This window comes from Vanellus vanellus, assembly GCF_965231255.1.
Source record: "Vanellus vanellus genome assembly, chromosome: 19".
Classification (NCBI taxonomy): domain Eukaryota; kingdom Metazoa; phylum Chordata; class Aves; order Charadriiformes; family Charadriidae; genus Vanellus; species Vanellus vanellus.
Genome location: NC_138924.1, coordinates 4300008 through 4316590, shown reverse-complemented (window position 1 = coordinate 4316590; position 16583 = coordinate 4300008). Strand labels below are relative to the sequence as shown.

General features: G+C 52.7%; 1 protein-coding gene across 1 annotated transcript in view; it reads right to left on the bottom strand.

The window, feature by feature from the left end:
- Nucleotides 1-13083, bottom strand: part of ATP2A3 (ATPase sarcoplasmic/endoplasmic reticulum Ca2+ transporting 3) — a 56209-nt gene extending 43126 nt beyond the window's left edge. The window contains exon 1 of the mRNA XM_082493002.1: nt 12916-13083. Within this exon, the coding sequence (XP_082349128.1) occupies nt 12916-13033 (118 nt within the window). The 5' untranslated portion in view covers nt 13034-13083. The remainder of the gene's footprint in view (nt 1-12915) is intronic.
- Nucleotides 13084-16583: the final 3500 nt, after the last annotated feature.

Below are 16583 nucleotides of genomic sequence, written 5' to 3'. Positions count from 1 at the left end.
AATCTTGGGGAAATTTAGGGGGAAAACAGGGCTGCAAGCGGTGGCCTCGTCCCCCCCATCCCTGTCCCCACCGCCACCCGCAGCGGATCCCTGGGCTCGTTTTGGGAGTGGGTGGGAGCGGGGCAGAGGAAACCTGCGGCTCCAGCCTGGGATGGATTATTTGAGCAAACTAAAAGCAGTGGTTTGTTCCCTCCTGCACCAACGCAGTGGAAAGAATTTCCAGCTCCGGCTCTCGGGTGGAAAAGCTAAAAATCTGCGTTTAAATAGTAACAGGTTTTGGAAAAAGGAAAAAAAAAAAAAAAGCTACTACAGGAGCTTGAATAAAATAAAGCTTAAGCTGGGGTGTTGGGTTGTAGTTTTGGGGTTGTCTTGGGGTTTTTTTAGCTTCTCCTTATCTGTGGTTTGAGCAGACCCTTTCCGTAACCTCAGGAAAAGGCACGGGAGCGACTCTGCCGCGTTTGGGAACCTTCTGCCAGAACTGCCACAACCCCAACCACGGGGCACGCTGCAATTTCAGCATACCCTCTTCTTGCACCCTACAGATATCATTTTATTGCCTCCTGTATTGCCCTAAAACTATTTTTTCAGCTAATTTCCCATGGATACCCCAGTGGCAACTGTTCACTAAATTGGGGATTTTTGCCCAGTAATACTTTTTCACCCTTTCGGGCTTCGCTGCAGCCTCCTGCCCTCGGCCGCTCCGCTCTCGGCTGTCCCCTCGCATCACGAGGGAGATGCCCAGATGCCACCCTCAGCCAAACCCCTCTGACCCAGCACGGTGGCAGAAAAGCACCAGCCAGGCCAGGGAAAAACGCGACGGCGAATTTGTAACCCCTCCAGGCACGACACCACACACCATCACAAACAGCCCGCTCGCAGCGAGTCCAGCACCCGGCGACAGAATATCTAATAACATTTTCCTGGCGGCGCCAGGGAATGGTTTAGGAAACCAAAGACGCAGCGGTGGCGGTGCCATCAGCCTCAGCGTTGTCCCGGGGCAGCTCGGCCACCCGTCCCTGCCCAGCACCGGGAAAACGTGCACGGTCCCGGGAGGCTTCAAATGTTCCCAGGGAGGGGGAGAATCTCAGCACTGAAAATTGGGCTGTGCCTTTCATGTGAACTCTGCAAGACTTGGGGAAAAGCAAGGTGGGACTGTGTCTGGGTTGGTTTTTTTCCTAAAAAATAGGAAAAAAAGGGATATTGGGGCTGAAAAGGCAAGTAAGAAAATAAGACTAGAATGAATTATCAAAATAGGATGCATTTGCTCCTGGAGGAGAGATGCTGCTCCGCACACAGCCAAGGGCAGCTGCAGCTTGGTGGGGGGAAGAGCATCCCCCCAAACTGCCTCCCTGAGCATCTGGTGAGTGTTTACACCGAGCAGAGCATCTTCGGTGAGGCTGTAAGCAACCACCGAGGATATCGCACTTGCCCGGCATGCAAAATGAAGCCGTAGAATAAAAAAAATAAATAATACAAAGTAAATAATAAAAATAAGTAATAACTGTAACTAAAGTATTCCCCTAGCCAAGTGCTGTGGAAAGCGCGGGTGGCTCTGGTCCCCGCACCCAGCAGCTCAGGCGCGTCCCGCTGGCAGCATCCCTGCTCAGAGGACATCTCTTCCACCGCCCCCCGGGGACCCGCTGGTCCAGGGGCTCTCTGCATTCACCCCCGGGTTCCCACCGCCCCAGGGGCAGGCAGGCAGGGCAGGGGATACCTTTATCTCCGCTGTGCGTGCGGCACCCAACCCTCACATCCCAAACCTGCCCTCGGCGCGAGGGGAAGCACTTCCACATCCCACCCCACCTCCCGCGTTTACCTGCCGGCGCAAAGCAACGTAAAACTTCCTCCCTTTCCCCCCAAATAGGGGTTCACTGCAGCACTCCTGGCACAGCCCAGCAAATAATTTGCTTTGCCACTTTTTTTGCTCAACATCTTGCACGTGGCAGGTTTTGGATTGAATCGCAACCGGTGGTGGACCCAACTCCTGGGACACCTGTAAGAGCCGACGCACGGAGGTTTGCGGGATGAAACCCCCCGAAAGCGAAACCCCAAACCAGTAACCTCAATTAAAAAAAAGAACAAAAAAGAACTACGAGAACTGCACTTTTAAATCCAAACAGCTTTTTCTCCCCTTCCCTGCCAAGATGAGGAACCTGCTCATTCCCACCCCTCCAAAAGCTGATATTTGAATAGCAATATTTTAATGCATCCTGCCACCTGTAGCCGAGCCACAGCGTACAAGCTGGGCTGTCTATTTATGGAACAGGAAAACCCGAATTTTGCTCGCTGTGTTGGAAGGCGACCCTGCCCCAAGCCTGGGGCTGACGGGAGCCGACTCCATCCTAAAAGTGCAGAGGTCTGGAAGGAGTGGGTTTGGCGTTTGGGTTTTTTTTTTCCCCCCATTTGTTTGTTTTCTAGAGGAAACGCTTCTGCCATGGCAAATCTTTGTGAAATTTGAAAGTTTGAATATGGCATCTCAACCCGGCCCCCATCTGCTGGTAAATAAAGTCAGGCTGATAAAGCGTGGCCAGTGTATCCGCAGGGCGGTGAGTCCTCCGATCCCGACCCTCACAGGCGCTGATGAGCTGCTTTTCAACTCAATTAACTCAAATTGAGATTTTTTTTATTTTTTTTTTTTTTTGCAGAACTCCTTGCCCCAGCTGACCTGCCCCCCCCCCCTCCTCCCCCCCAAACACTTGCTTTTCTGGTATCTGTTCTCAGAGCACAATCTATTTTCAGCAATCCTCTTGGATGGGTTTTCATGGAAAATGAAGTCTTCGCTGCCGTTAGTTTAGATTATATCAGAAGAAAAAAATTTCTGTAGGATAGAAAAGATCTGTTCTTCTGGATGGGAAAAAGGGGCGAGTCGGACAATTAATACTTTTCATGGATGAACTCGCCGGGGATCACACATCTCTGTGTAGTTGAAGCAGTTCCTTTCCTGGAGCGAGATACGCAGAGATCCCTGGAAACACAAGTCCCATGTAGGCTTTTTCCATAATCTCCTTCCAACTACGTATAATATCTGTGTGCGTGTGTATAAAGATGAAATATTATATATATATATGTAGATATACATAGATACCTATAAATGCTTGAGTGTAACAATGAAATATAATGTATATCTATATATACATGATACCTATATACTTTTGTGTATAAGAACAAAATCTTTTTAATATATATATACACACACACGCATATACCTATATATATTTATGTCAAAAAGGGGTGAAAAGAAGAAGAATAATTTGAATTATGCTTTTACAGATAAAAGCGGAGCCCCAGAGCGGGCCTGAGCTGGCTCTGCCGAGCAGCCTCCGGAGGGGAGAGGATCAAAACACGACTGCTCCTCTGACGGGGTTTCCATTTACCTACAGGCGACAGAAGGTCCCCGACCTCCAAAGTGTGCAAAAGCCCAGAAAACCCGCGAAACCCCAAAGGACAGGGTGCCCCGAGGGGGAGCCCCTGCGGTAGCCGGAGCGGGACGGTCAGGGATGCAGCTCCATCGCTTCCCTTCTCCCACCCCGCACCGCTGAGACAGCCGCCTTTATTTTTATTTTTCCACTCGCTCCCCACGTTTTCCTTATTTTAGACCTTCTGTTGACTTGGAGGTTGCCGAATGGAAAAAGAAAAGTGCAAACAGGCAGGTGAAGAGAGGGTTATCCCGACCCCGGCTGCCCGTCTCCCGGGGACGGGCGCTGCCTGCTCGGCAAAATCCAGCCGAGCCCACGTTTTGCCGGGCAAATCCCGGGGGATTCGGCCATCAACAGAGGGGCAGGACCCACTGCTCAGCTAACCGAGTTCCTCCTCGAGGATCTCAGTGCTTTCACTCCCCACGGCGAAGGAAGCAGAAGAGAGAATCTCCCCCGCCTACGCACCCCTCCCAAAAAATAACTGATTTTTATCAGCAACAAATGCAAGAAAAACTGTTTCCAAACTAGAAGAAGAAAAAACAAAACAAAACCAAACCTGTATAATAAAGCAAATATATAATATATAAAACACAGCCCTTGCATTTGCTCGGAGAGCAGCTCTGCAAGGACTCCAGGGATTTACTCCAATAAGATGAAAAGAGAGAAAAGAAAAAAAGTGGGGAAAAAAAAATAATAGGGCCATTTTGGCCACCCTTTCCCCCAGGAGAACGTGGACTGGCTATGTAGACTGGTCCCAGCACAAGGCATAGCTTTCCCACCTGCTCCTGGCAGCAGTATGGCCACAGCCGGTGGCTTTGGGGACCACACGGATGTGCTGGAGGTGGTTTCACCGGGACGGAGCAAAACCCATCAGCATCGGGGCTGCCCCCGTCCCCCACCGCCCCCGCAGCCGCCCAACACATCCCTGCCCTTCGGTCCCAATTAACTCACATCCCTTCCCCGTCTCCCCCCGCACGCTGGTTTAAAATACACATCGTGGCTAAATAGCAGGAAACACCCGAAGCAAAAATACCGCGGACAGGAACCCAGGGGCACAGGGGACTCGCAAGAGCAAGAAGCGGATTTCCTCCCCAAAACATCGCACCTCCGACGCTGACGGTGACCCTGCCGCGCGGCTGGGCTGGGCCACCCGCACCGTGTCACTCGTCCTCGAGTGCCTTCACCCCCCAGCATGGATCTGTCAGCTCTTGATAGGGGAAAAAACATCTCTTTATTGTCTGGGGTTTGTTTTCCCTCCATAAAGGGGTCTTTTATTCAAAGGTGTCTCATGGTGACTTGCAAATGTCAGCGTGGGTGGAAAAAAAAAATTAAAAAATACATATAATCTTAAATGGCAGATAAATATATACATATAATCTCAAACGGGACATAAGATATACAAATAATCTCAAATGGGACACAAGATATACATATAATCTCAAATGGGTTCATGCGAGAGCACAGGTGATGAAGCCAGGACCTGCCTCGGTACCTCCAGCAGGTTGCTGAACATTTAAATTTTAGGAGGATTTTGATGAATGGAGTGGAAACACGTGGATTTAGGGGTACTATAGGTCTAGACTCCAAAAAGAGGTACAAAATTTCAGGTTTCAGCCACCACAGGTCACAAAGTGATGCCATCATGTGCCCGGAGGAAGCCTGATGCCTGGTTGGCCCAGGTGGCACGTGGGCATGGACCATGTCCTGGGAGTTAGATGGGACTGCTACCAAACCACAGCCTGACCTCGGACTTACCACCTCTGCGGGTGAGAAAGAGAAAAGGCTTTTAGAGAGTGATAATGAGCAGCCAAACCTCAAAAACTGTGAGGTTCCCACAAAAAAAACCCCAGCAAATACTCGTTATAGACACGAGGTTAATCGCTACCAAGGATTAATTCAACTTCTCTTCAAAAGAGCAACACTTTGGGCTCAAATCCGACCCGCCTTTCATGAGACGCCTGGCTCAACTCTGGCAAGCCACCCACCTTGGAAAAAAACCATTAGCATTAACTGCATTAATCCTGGGAGGAATAATGAGTCTCCTGTCCCAGCATTGCTCATCACCACCCGCGCGGTCACCGCTCGGACGTTGGCGGAGCAGGCAGCTGCCTGCAGCCCTGCCTGCAAGGGGTTAACCACCCACGGAGGAGCCTCTGGCGCACGCTCACGTCATGGAAATACTCAAGTAACCACAATTTTCTCTATTGCTTTTTGGCTCCGGTTCTTCAACACTTCTACACTTCCAGCCCAGATCTCCGCTACCTGTTTTCCAGCGAGGTAATTGGTACCGACAGCAGCTCGACCCCGCCGTCGGGAATTTTTCTTTTTTTTTTTTTAATATAGGTTACTGTTATACCTTCTGCCTCCGATTCTACCAACGCTGAGATATAAAAAAAGATCATGCGTCACAATACCGGAAAAAAAAAAAAATTAAAAAAAAAAATCAGATGCACAATAATAAAAGGAGGTGGGATGGGGTGGTTGGTGCTTTCTGCATATTAATATTGCCCGGGGTTGGACTGAGCCCCAGCCAGCCCACCCGCAGCGCCTGCGGGCCCCTCTCCCCCATCCCTCCCACCTTTCCCAGTCCTCCCAGTCTCCCCAGCATCAGCTGTTTCTCCCGCCTGAGGTGTACTGACTGACCAGGAGGGGCTGCCTTCGTTGCCTTCACACCATCTGAGATGCCATGAGAGATCAGCCATGAGGGCTACGTGAGAACCAGGGGAAGAGGAGGGGGAAGAAAGAGGGGGGAAAGAAAGAAAAGATAAAAAAAGGAAGCAGAAAACCCCATCCCTCTCCTGATAATGTCAACCTGCCTTAATATTTCCACCCTGTAATCGAGACAGTGAGTGTCAGCAGTGCTCCTGGAAAACATCAGCCCAGCGGCTCAGCTCCAGGTCCCCATCCCGCTCCCAAGTGCCTCCCGCTCTGTCCGGACCAGCCACCTGTGGAACTAACCCACATCAAACCAGTCAGCCCAGCAGTTGACCGTCCTCCTCGTCGCACCACCGCCAGCTGCAGTCAGCAGAGCGAGCCAAGGCGCCGGGCAGGGAGCGCTGCCCCACGTCCCAGAGCTGCCCAACCACCCTAATGGGATCTTCCCAGGGGAAAAACGTTAAATAAGAGTTTTAGAGCATCCTTGTGCAACGCCAGCACCCAGATGCTTGGCCTTACCTGCCCAAAGAGGTTTGCCATTCTGCTTTCACTGCCCTAACTCCCCATGGAGTACAGCTTAGGTGTTGCTCGTAACTTCTCATCACTCCTTCGTACAGCCCTGAAAACATTAATGGGGATGGGGCATCCCCTGACCCGCCACATGAGCTCGATGTACCACGAGAAGGATTTTGCGGCTGGTCGGGACACAGCGGTGCCTCGCAGGGAGGAGCCCCTTCCCCAGGAGAGGGGCCGGACCGGCTGGGCGAGAGGCACAGGGCGCAAACACTCAACATCTGGCGCGTGGCTTACAAAGAATAACCCTAAAAAAACCCCAACATTTTGGAGGGGCATCAGCATCCCACCCAGCTCTGCAGATGCTGCGCGTAGGAGAAAAATCAAAGCTGGCTCCTCCAGAAGTTTGAACATATGGAAAAAAAAAGAAAGAGGCAAATTCATTTTTCAGGACTGGGAGAATGAAAGCGTTGCGGTGTTGCCCCATCAGCCCTGCGAGGTTTCTGACACCTTCCGATAACCAGTTTGGATCCCCGCTGCAGATCACAGGAGGGCAATGGGAACGCCACTCTCGAGGGAGGTTTCGTGCATCGGGGAGGGTGCAGGTGGGCTGTGCTCGCCCCAGCTCTCACGTGTCACACAGGGCGGCTGTCACCATCACCACCAGGAAACAACCACCATCTCCTTTAAGTTGCCCGTGCTCAGCCCTGCTCCACGCCGGCATCTGCAATTTTGGGCACCCAGCAGGGATGTCCTGTGGGGGTCCGTGCCAGAAGCACTGCTGGGCTACGGATGTGCCAGGACGGACCCGACGGGCAGGACAGGGGTGATTCAGCAGCAGCCAGAAGCCTCCTGCTTTCACACCATCCCTTTCGCAGGAGGAGATCAAACGCAGAGCGAAAAGGCAGCGACTTGGACGCCGCTCAAACATTAAAATTACAAAAGCAACCCCAGGCGTTGGGTGATGCTTTTTCCTCCAGAAAAAATGGTTTGGAGGGGAAGCTTTAAAAATAAAAATAAAAAACCCATACTAGCAACATAAATATCAATAGTACTTTTCAGAGATTTACCCTAGAGGGAGATGACCGCAGAAATGCGACTCAGTAGCTTCAAATCAGATGAGGCGATTAGAAAAGGCTTAAAATGTGCAGAAAGACCAACACCACTGAAAAGGCAAAGAGCAGATGCACAGCTACATGGTGATGGTGAGGACCGCACCAGGTTGGTCAAAAACACTTGGTTGGAGTAGGGAGATCAAAATAGACACCTGAAATACCAGGGAAGAGGATTACCCTCTATAATATAATGGCTTTGCATTATTTTGCTGCTAACAGTGTTTTTGGAGGACCCGCTCCAGCCCCTCTCTGGACAAAGCACATCCCAAGCCGGCATCCGGGCACCTGCAGTGCATCCAACTCCTCCTAAATCCGTGTTTTCTAGCACCAGCTCCACCACCCCCGGCTTTAGAACCAGCAATGAAATAAAAATATTAATGAAATACCACTTGTGCAATAGGGGAGGCCAACCCCAGGGGGACACAATCCCTTCCCCCCCTCCCAGCGCAGCCCCTGCCTCTTCTCACCCTGGAAATTTTCCCTCCCTGGGTCCTACAGCATTTTAAGAGCAGACGTGAGTTTTCCTGAACATTGCTCTTTATTCACAGGTTTTTTTAAAGGTAGGTATGAAAGCGAGTAACCTCCGAGGATGGCACAGGGATGAAAATCCCGAGTTTCCTCTTGTCCAATTAGGAAAATTTTGTGTAGTCTCTCCCCAAATTCAAAGGCACTCACAAGGTTGTAATGCCTCAGCATTTCTCCTAAGGGAAAGGATTTGGAGGAGGAGAAAAAAAAAACACCAACCCATAGCATGTTTATGAATCAGACTGTTAAGCGTGTGTTTCGGGGGTGGAAAAGGTGGGCGATGCGCAGAGGAACAGAGAGCAGAGTTAGATGAGTCAGAAAATGCTGCTTTTCCTCTCCTTACCGGCATCTCAAATATTTCCGCATGAAATAGAAATTTTATTTCTTCCCCTTTTTTTTTTTTTGTTGGGTTTTTTTTTGTTGTTGGGTTGGTTTTTTTTTTGTTATTGTCAAGAGAGAGTTGGAGCGTAACCTTGGCTGGTTAGCAACCGTCGGCAGCTAAGCCGACGTTAAGTAATGCACCGCAATTAGAGTACGCGCAGGGACGTGTGCATGCACACGCATGTGCCAATGGACATATACACATGTGTGCCAATGGATGTATATACACATGTGCCAATGGACATACATACACAAGCACATGCAGCCCAGGATATAGGCTGGGAAAAAGATGGAAATAAATAACATATCAGTGGTTTTTGCTGCTGCTTCTAGCAAAACAGGGTCTGGGATGTGTGCTCACACCAAAGAGCAGAAAGCTCTCGGTGGATGAGCCTTGGTGGGTTTGGGGAGAGCGGCAACACATCATGGGCCGGATTTGGGCTCGGGGATGCGTCCTCCTCCCACCCAGGCAGGCTCAGGCACAGACACGCAAAAATACACGCAAGGACTCCGAGATCCTGACATAAAGCTTACAGAGATGCAGAGAGGTGTTTTATAAAAGAAAAGCCAATTTACTCATGGCTTTGAGTTGGCCCAAGGCTGAAGCTGGCTCGAGTAACGCTTGAACCAGCCCTCACGTAAATACTGTTACCATCGCCCCTCCCAGGGAGGCGCAGGAGGTTTTGAGGAGCATCAGTTGGGTACCAGGTTGGGGGGCAGCCCCAGGAGCAGGGAGGGGAGAGGAGGGGACGGGTGAGACCCCGCGGGGGGCTGACGGGCAGGGTCCCATCCTGCCTGCCGGCATTCCCAGGCACGGACGGCAGCAGAGCTTCTGCTTCCCAGACAGAAGAGATGAAACACCAGAAGAGATAAACGCCCCTATGCCGCCAACAGCCGAGCGCTTGACTCCGCTGACATTCACAGCCCATTTAGGCTACCGATGAAGCAAATAAAATTATGCATATGCATTAATGCTGGCAATATCCTGCCTGAGATGTATGCTCATTTACACATGGAAATCCATTTAGAAGAGGGAAATCAGAGCTATATTTAAAACAGAAAAAAAAAATCACTTGACTGTCCGTGGGGCAACTCCTGTTTACATCTGTCATTCCTCGGCAAAACTGAAATAATTTCAGCGTAACTTGTGCCCCTGGTGTTAAATTTAGAAAGAAAACCATTTGCACCCCTGTATCCTCTACTCAGTCTATTATAAAATAAGATGTGTGCATTTTTTTTTTCCTCTCGTATTTTTATTTTATTTAAGTGTCGTGGTATAAAAGCAACCTGTGGAGTTCGGCACTGGGGGATGGGAGGGGGTGTAGGGGAGCGCCCACCTGGGACACGTGGAGCATTGCAAAGTGCTTTTTAGTTCAAATTGACTTTGGAGACTCAGGAGCCTTTTGAGAATCGCCATGGTGAGACCTAAACATTCTGCAGCTTCTCCAGTTCCCTTGGCAAATGAAACGGCCATGCTGACAGCACCGATGACAGATCTGAAACTAGAACACGAGCTCTTCCTAACGGAGAAATATCTTCCTCCAGTCCAGTAATCTATATCTCGCCGCTTGGCTGCCAAGCCACGAACTGGAGATATGAAATAATCAGTATTGCTCTCTGTTTCCTCCTGCAAATGTAAATGTGAGCACTGGAACTGAAAAAGCAATTTTAGGCTCCAAAAGAATACCCACTCCAAAAAACACTTTTTTTTTTTTTAATATAGAACATGCCAATGGCCACTTTCTCATGTAACGTTGGAGCTCACTGCAGCTCGTATTTTTTAAATGCATCAACACAGTAAAAAAAAAAAAAAAAAAAAGCAGACAGCAGCTCTCTCAAGTACGTCGGGAGGCAGTTTTTAAAGAAAGATGATGTATTTTAGATTGTGATTCACGACCACACTGGCAGTTTGATTTTAGGTTTAGAAGGAAATGAATGAATGTGAGACAGGAGGGTGCGAAAATGAAACTAGCTGGAGCTGAAGGTCTGCTCTGCGCTTCAAACTATGCAAGATTTGAATTCTCTTCCCCCTTCTGCATGAGCTCAAGCGAATCGCCAAACTGCCCCACGCTTCTGCTGCCAGAGCTTAATCTAAGCCTAAATTGAAATGCAATTTAATACAGGCAATCTTCATCTCCCAGCTCGCTGTCCCACCCTGCTCCTCGCAGCGGCTCTCCCAAACGGGGCGCCCAAGGGCACCCCAGCAGTCGGGGAGGTTCGGCTCCCGCTGCCGCCACACAACCTGCAAGTTCTCACCACGCTGGAAAAAAAGGCTATTTGCTTAACATCAAGGTTTTAAACCAAGCAAACCACTCCCATTCTGCAGGATTTTAAGCTGTGCTAACCGGTCCATATCTCATCGGCACCACAAGAAAAATAAAAACACTGCACACACACACACACAAAAAATAATCACAAAAAGTCAACATTCCTAAAAGTCTTCAGCTGCATTTTCGCTGATGGTCGCGCTGCCCGCATTACTGCTCTCAACGTCTGCGCACTTCGCAGCGAGCTGCACTGCACAGGAGATGCAGAGCGCTGCTTCGAAGGCAAAAGGCACAGGGTGTCCCCAAGTCAGAAACTCTTGTGAATCAACAGCCAACGAGAAACCCAACACCGGACTGTATGGGAAGCAAAACTGTCGAGAGAGAGGGGAGCACAGAACCATTTGCTTGCAAGAGGGGGAAGGAAGAAGAAGAAAAAAATAAATAAAGAGACAAACTAATTGTCATCACTAGCCCTTTGCTTCGTGCCTACGTCACATGTTTGAACTACCTTTTTCAAGGCAGAGAGACCGGTGCCACCGAGCAGCCAACGTGCCTGACTCAGCGATGATGATTCACTTGAGCAAACAGGAGGATGAAGCCACCGTGAGCCCCGCGATGGCGATGCCCATAGGTGACATGTTGCTGCATGGCACAGACTGTCCGTACGGCCCATCATCCCCACGTCCCCATGGGGCCGAGGGACAGCACAGAAACGTTGGGGGCGATTACACTTCAAAATGAGACCGGTGCACCTCTTTGTTAAGGGTGTGTTTCGCACTCAGCACCCCAAAAACAGAGGAATCCTTCCCCTCATGGCCAACCAGATGGGTCCCCAGCTGCCCTCCTCCAAAAGCAGGGCAGACAAGGGCAGGTGTGATGCTCCAGTGCTCCATGCCTTACGTGGAGTGCTCCATGGCAAAGAGCTCCCAATCCAGCCCTGACCACAGGAACAGAGCAGAAGCTGCCCAGTACAGGGAGTGCTGGCAGGACAGGGGACCCCAGCACAGCCCAGCAGACAGGAACGCTGCTCGCAGGGCTCATCTGAAGGAGGCACAGCCCTCTCATCCCACCTAACACAGCCCTCCTGATGAGCAACGATGCGGGGAGCGATCCTGCCAGCATCTACTCGGGCTTCCTTTAGCCTCATCCACATGGATGAAGTGTAAAGCAAATGTAACACGCTCCAACCCAGGAGAGAGTTTACACACTTATCTCCTTGCACAGGTTCGAGAAAGGACTTGCAACTTCAAAGCACTGGAGCAAACTCACCCTAAACCCGTCCTGTTTCCGTATGCCGAGTTAACGACCTACCTCCCATCACAGCCTGAACGTGCAAAATCCATATTTACCCAGGGAGGTTCGGGCACCCCAGCACATCCCTCCCACACACACCGGGCACTTGGAGAACACAAGTTTAAGAATTCCCCTTATCAAACCCAAGAAGACACCCAGCTGCTCAGAGAGGCTTCCCCGGGTCAGCGCAGCACGTCGCGAAGCCAGCGCACGTCCCACCACCCTATCTCTCCCCGCCACCCCTTCCTCTTCCGCAGCAGCACCCACGGCCTGGCCAGGGCTGTGGTGAGCCAGGAGCAGGGTCTCCCCCGCAACACCCCTCACCCCAACTTTGAGGCTTCCCTCTTTCACCCACAAACAACAGAGAAACTTCTCCCCCTCTCTCTTTCCTAGCAACATACCCACATCCCTCCCCACTTTCAGACACTTCGCCAGAGGAATTAATACCCCCCCCGCTAATTGCCAGTGCTGCCCGGCCGCCCCTACCCGCGGTAATTAGCCTTTAATTGAAGCCGGCAGGTACTCCTCTAATCAACAGGTGTCCCGCGGCAAATCCCCACGGCTCCTCCGCAACCCCCGGGGATGGGGGATGCTCCGGGGGGCGCCCAGGGCAGCATCCCGACCCTCTCCGGTCCCGGTGGACGGTCCCCAGCCGCCCCCGGCGGGATGCCGGTGCCCCGTCGGGGCTGCTGTCCCCTGTCCCCCCTGCCCCCCCGGCAGCATCCCACCGTCCGGTCCCGCCGCACTAACCATTGTGGCCGTACTTCTCCCGGTTGCGGCGGACCTGGTCCGGGCTGAGCCCGCAGCTCTCGGTGACACCGAAGCGGCGGAGGACGTCGAGCACCGGGAGGCTGTGCGCCGCCTCCATGCCCCGGCGGCGGCCCGGGCCGGGTGCCGGGTGTGGGGGTGTGTGTGTATGGGAGGGGGGGATGCTCGGAGAGGGGGGGGGGGGGGAGGGGGGGCGCGCACGGAGGGCACACGGGGCGCCGCTCGCCCGGCGCTGCCTCGGCACCTCTCCGCCCGCCGCGGGAAGGGGCCCCCGCCGCCGGGTCCGCCTCCTCCCGCCGGCACCGCCCCCCCCCGCCGCTTCCCCCGCCTCCCCCGGGGCCACCGCCCCCAGCGGCGTCTCCCCCCCCCCCCCCCCCCCCCCCCCACACACCCGCGGGGCAGCCCCGGGGACCGCGCCGGGGGACACCCCCACCCCCGGGCTGGCCCCCTCCAAATGTGGCTCTTCCCTCCCCTCCCCGGCCTTTATGATACTGTGTTAATTATTTCCAAACTTCTGGGAAGCGATGCTGGCGGCCAGGCAAAACCCTCCCGCCCCAGGGGGAACATCCCCAGGTTGGTGGGTGCTCCTTCGGGTGCTGGGAGATAAGGGAAGGGGCTGTGCAGCCCCTGCCCGGGCAAATCAGAGACTCAGAATGGTCTGGGTTGGAAGGGACCTTTAAAGGCCACCTAGTCCAGCCCACCTGCCATGAGCAGGGACATCTTCAACCAGAGTAGGTTGCTCAGAGCCCCATCCAACCTGACCTTGAACACTTCCAGGGATGGAGCATCGACCACCTCTCTGGGCAACCTGGGCCAGTGTCTCAGCACTCTCAGCGTAAAAATTTTCATCCTAGTCTAAATCTTCCCTCTTTTAGTTTAAAGCCATTACCCCTTGTCCTATCACAACAGGTGCTGCTAAAAAGTCTGTCCCCAGCTTTCCTGTAGCCCCTTTAGGCACTGGAAGGGGCTCTAAGGTCTCCCCAGAGCCTTCTCTTCTCCAGGCTGAACAACCCCAATTCTCTCAGCCTGTCCTCAGAGCAGAGGTGCTCCAGCCCTTGGAGCATCTTCACAGCCTCCTCTGGCCCCGCTCCACCAGGTCCATGCATATCCTGTGCTGAGGGCTCAAAGCATGAGCTGTGAGAAGGTCCCTTCCATCACTGGAAGACCAGCTGGAGGTTGGGCATGTCCCAGCCCCGCGTCTCCTGCCCCGCTGGAAGCAGACCAGGTCCATGCCCACCTCCTTCTGCAGTATCAGGGGCAGTGTCTGATGGCAGCGGGAGCCCTGGAATTATGAATCACTACCTGGCACTTGTTAAAACCGCCACCGACCCTGTCCCCATCGATGCACCGTATCAGGAAAGAGGCAGCTGTGCTGTGCCACCTTCAGCTTTTGAAACGTGAAATGTAAAATGTCACCTCAGGGAGAGGCAGGAAGGACCCACAGCACCTCACATGTGATAAAACCTGAGCATCGGTCTCACCGTGCGTGTCCCGGACATCCCAGGGCATCATGCTTCACACTGCTTTGTGCTCCTCGTCCCCACAGCAGAAGGCATAGCATCCATATTCAAGCAAAAAGTCTCATTCTGGAGCTCTCATGTTTTCACAATAATTAAGCAGAGCAGGGCTGGCCTCAAGCCCTCTGGCCACCCCATTTAACCAGGTCCCCGTCCCCTTCCTGGTCGGCTCAGGGGGGGCCAGCACCCTGGTTACAAAACACAAGCGCTTTACATCACTCTTTTGCAACACTTGCTCGCAACAGACTACCTAAATGACTGTTTCTAGCAGCAAAATGACAGTTACTAGCAGATCCCCCATGCAGCAGAGACCAGCAGCAGTGAGGTGAGGAGTTACCCTGAGCTGGAGAAGGAGGGTTGTCCCCCAAATCCACTGTAGAACCCAGCTCAGGGTAACCACCACCACCCCCCACGTCTGCAGGACTTTTCCGCATAGTGCGAATAACCAGGCTCTTCACTTGAGCAGTTTTCCTGTGACCCGGCTAAAACTTGCTCCCAGTGACTGTCCCCACGTGAACACCAACTTCTGACTTTTCAGGTACTTCCAGTTTTCCCACGGCACCTGCTGCTGGAAGAAGCTGACGGCAACTGGTGCTGCTCTCCAGCCACGGTGAGCAGGAACAGGCCGAGAGGCGAGACAGCTGGGGGTGACGAACCCAACTTCTGCGGAAACGTACCCAAAGCAGAGCCCGGGGATGGTGGCGAGCATGAGGAAGCGGCAACAGACATCTCGGGGAGGAGCTCTAGCTTATTTATTTCAATGTAGATTCATTTCGAGAAAACCTTTTGCAGCTCCCTACTGGAGCGGAGGTCCTGAAGGAAACGTAGGTTCATTTTTTGAGTTTGTCAAACTCGTTTTTTTTCGGTTCACCGCAGCTGATGGTGTGGGAGGCGGAGGGGTGCTGTCGCCCAGCTGCAGCCCAGCTGGCCCCCCCGCGCGGCAGGCCCTCCCGCAGGAAGCACAGCTCCCAGCCCTGCCGTCTCGCCTCGCTTCAACCTCTGTCGTTGTCTTCACCTGCCTCTTGTGACCGCTTTGGGGGGAAAAGTGGTGTTTCTGCTGCTGAGCCCCCTGGGTAGTAGTGCTGCCCTCAGCCGGGGCTCTCTGGGGGCTGAGCAGTTCCACCAGTTGCCTGGGGACAACTAATGCAAAGACATGGACCTGTTGGAGCAGGGACAGAGGAGGGCCACGAAGATGCTGTGAGGGCTGGAGCCCCTCTGCTGTGAGGACAGGCTGAGAGAGTTGGAGGTGTTGAGCCTGGAGAAGAAAAAGCTCCGGGGAGACCTTAGAGCCCCTTCCAGTACCTAAAGGGGCTACAGGAGAGTTGGGGAGGGACTGTTTACAAGGGCATGTAGTGATAGGACGAGGCAGAATGGCTTCAAACTGGAAGAGGGGAGATGTAGATTAAATATTAGGAAGAAATTTTTCACTGTGAGGGTGGTGAGCCCCTGGCGCAGGTTGGCAAGAGAAGCTGTGGCTGCCCCATCCCTGGAGGTGTTCAAGGCCAGGTTGGACGGGGCTTGGAGCAACCTGGGCTGGGGGGAGGTGTCCCTGCCCAGGGCAGAGGGGTTGGGACTAGATGATCTTCCAGGTCCCTTCCAACACAAACCATTCTATGATTCTACGATTCTATAATATTATTAAAATATTACATGGTCTTCACAAGGTGCACAGAGGACTCGATGCAATAGATCATCCCCCAAACTTGGGAACTGCCCTCAAAGCAGCTGCTTTAGCAGGGGGTTGGGCCAGTCTCCAGCATCATCCAGCCTGCAGCCTGGGTGGGAGCCCCATCCTTGGTACCCTACTCCAGGGCAAATGTGCTGCCCCTAGAGGAAGGTTTGTGGAAAGAAGGTTCTTCATGTCCTCCTGGGCATGATTTAGGCAAAGCCCTACACCACAAACTGCCTCCATCTGCACCCGAGAAGGCAATGGTCTGATTTAATGCTCATTGTGCAGGTGAAGAACAGAGGTGAGACACACCGAGGTCAAGCTGTGTCACCCTGTGTGTGCAACCAGGAGACTCTCATTTCTTTCCCCATCACCTCCTGTTCCCTTTATCACGTTCTGCAACCATAGCAGCTTCACACCACGGGTCCCTCTAGCCCAGCAGTGGCTCCCCAGCAGCGAACCAC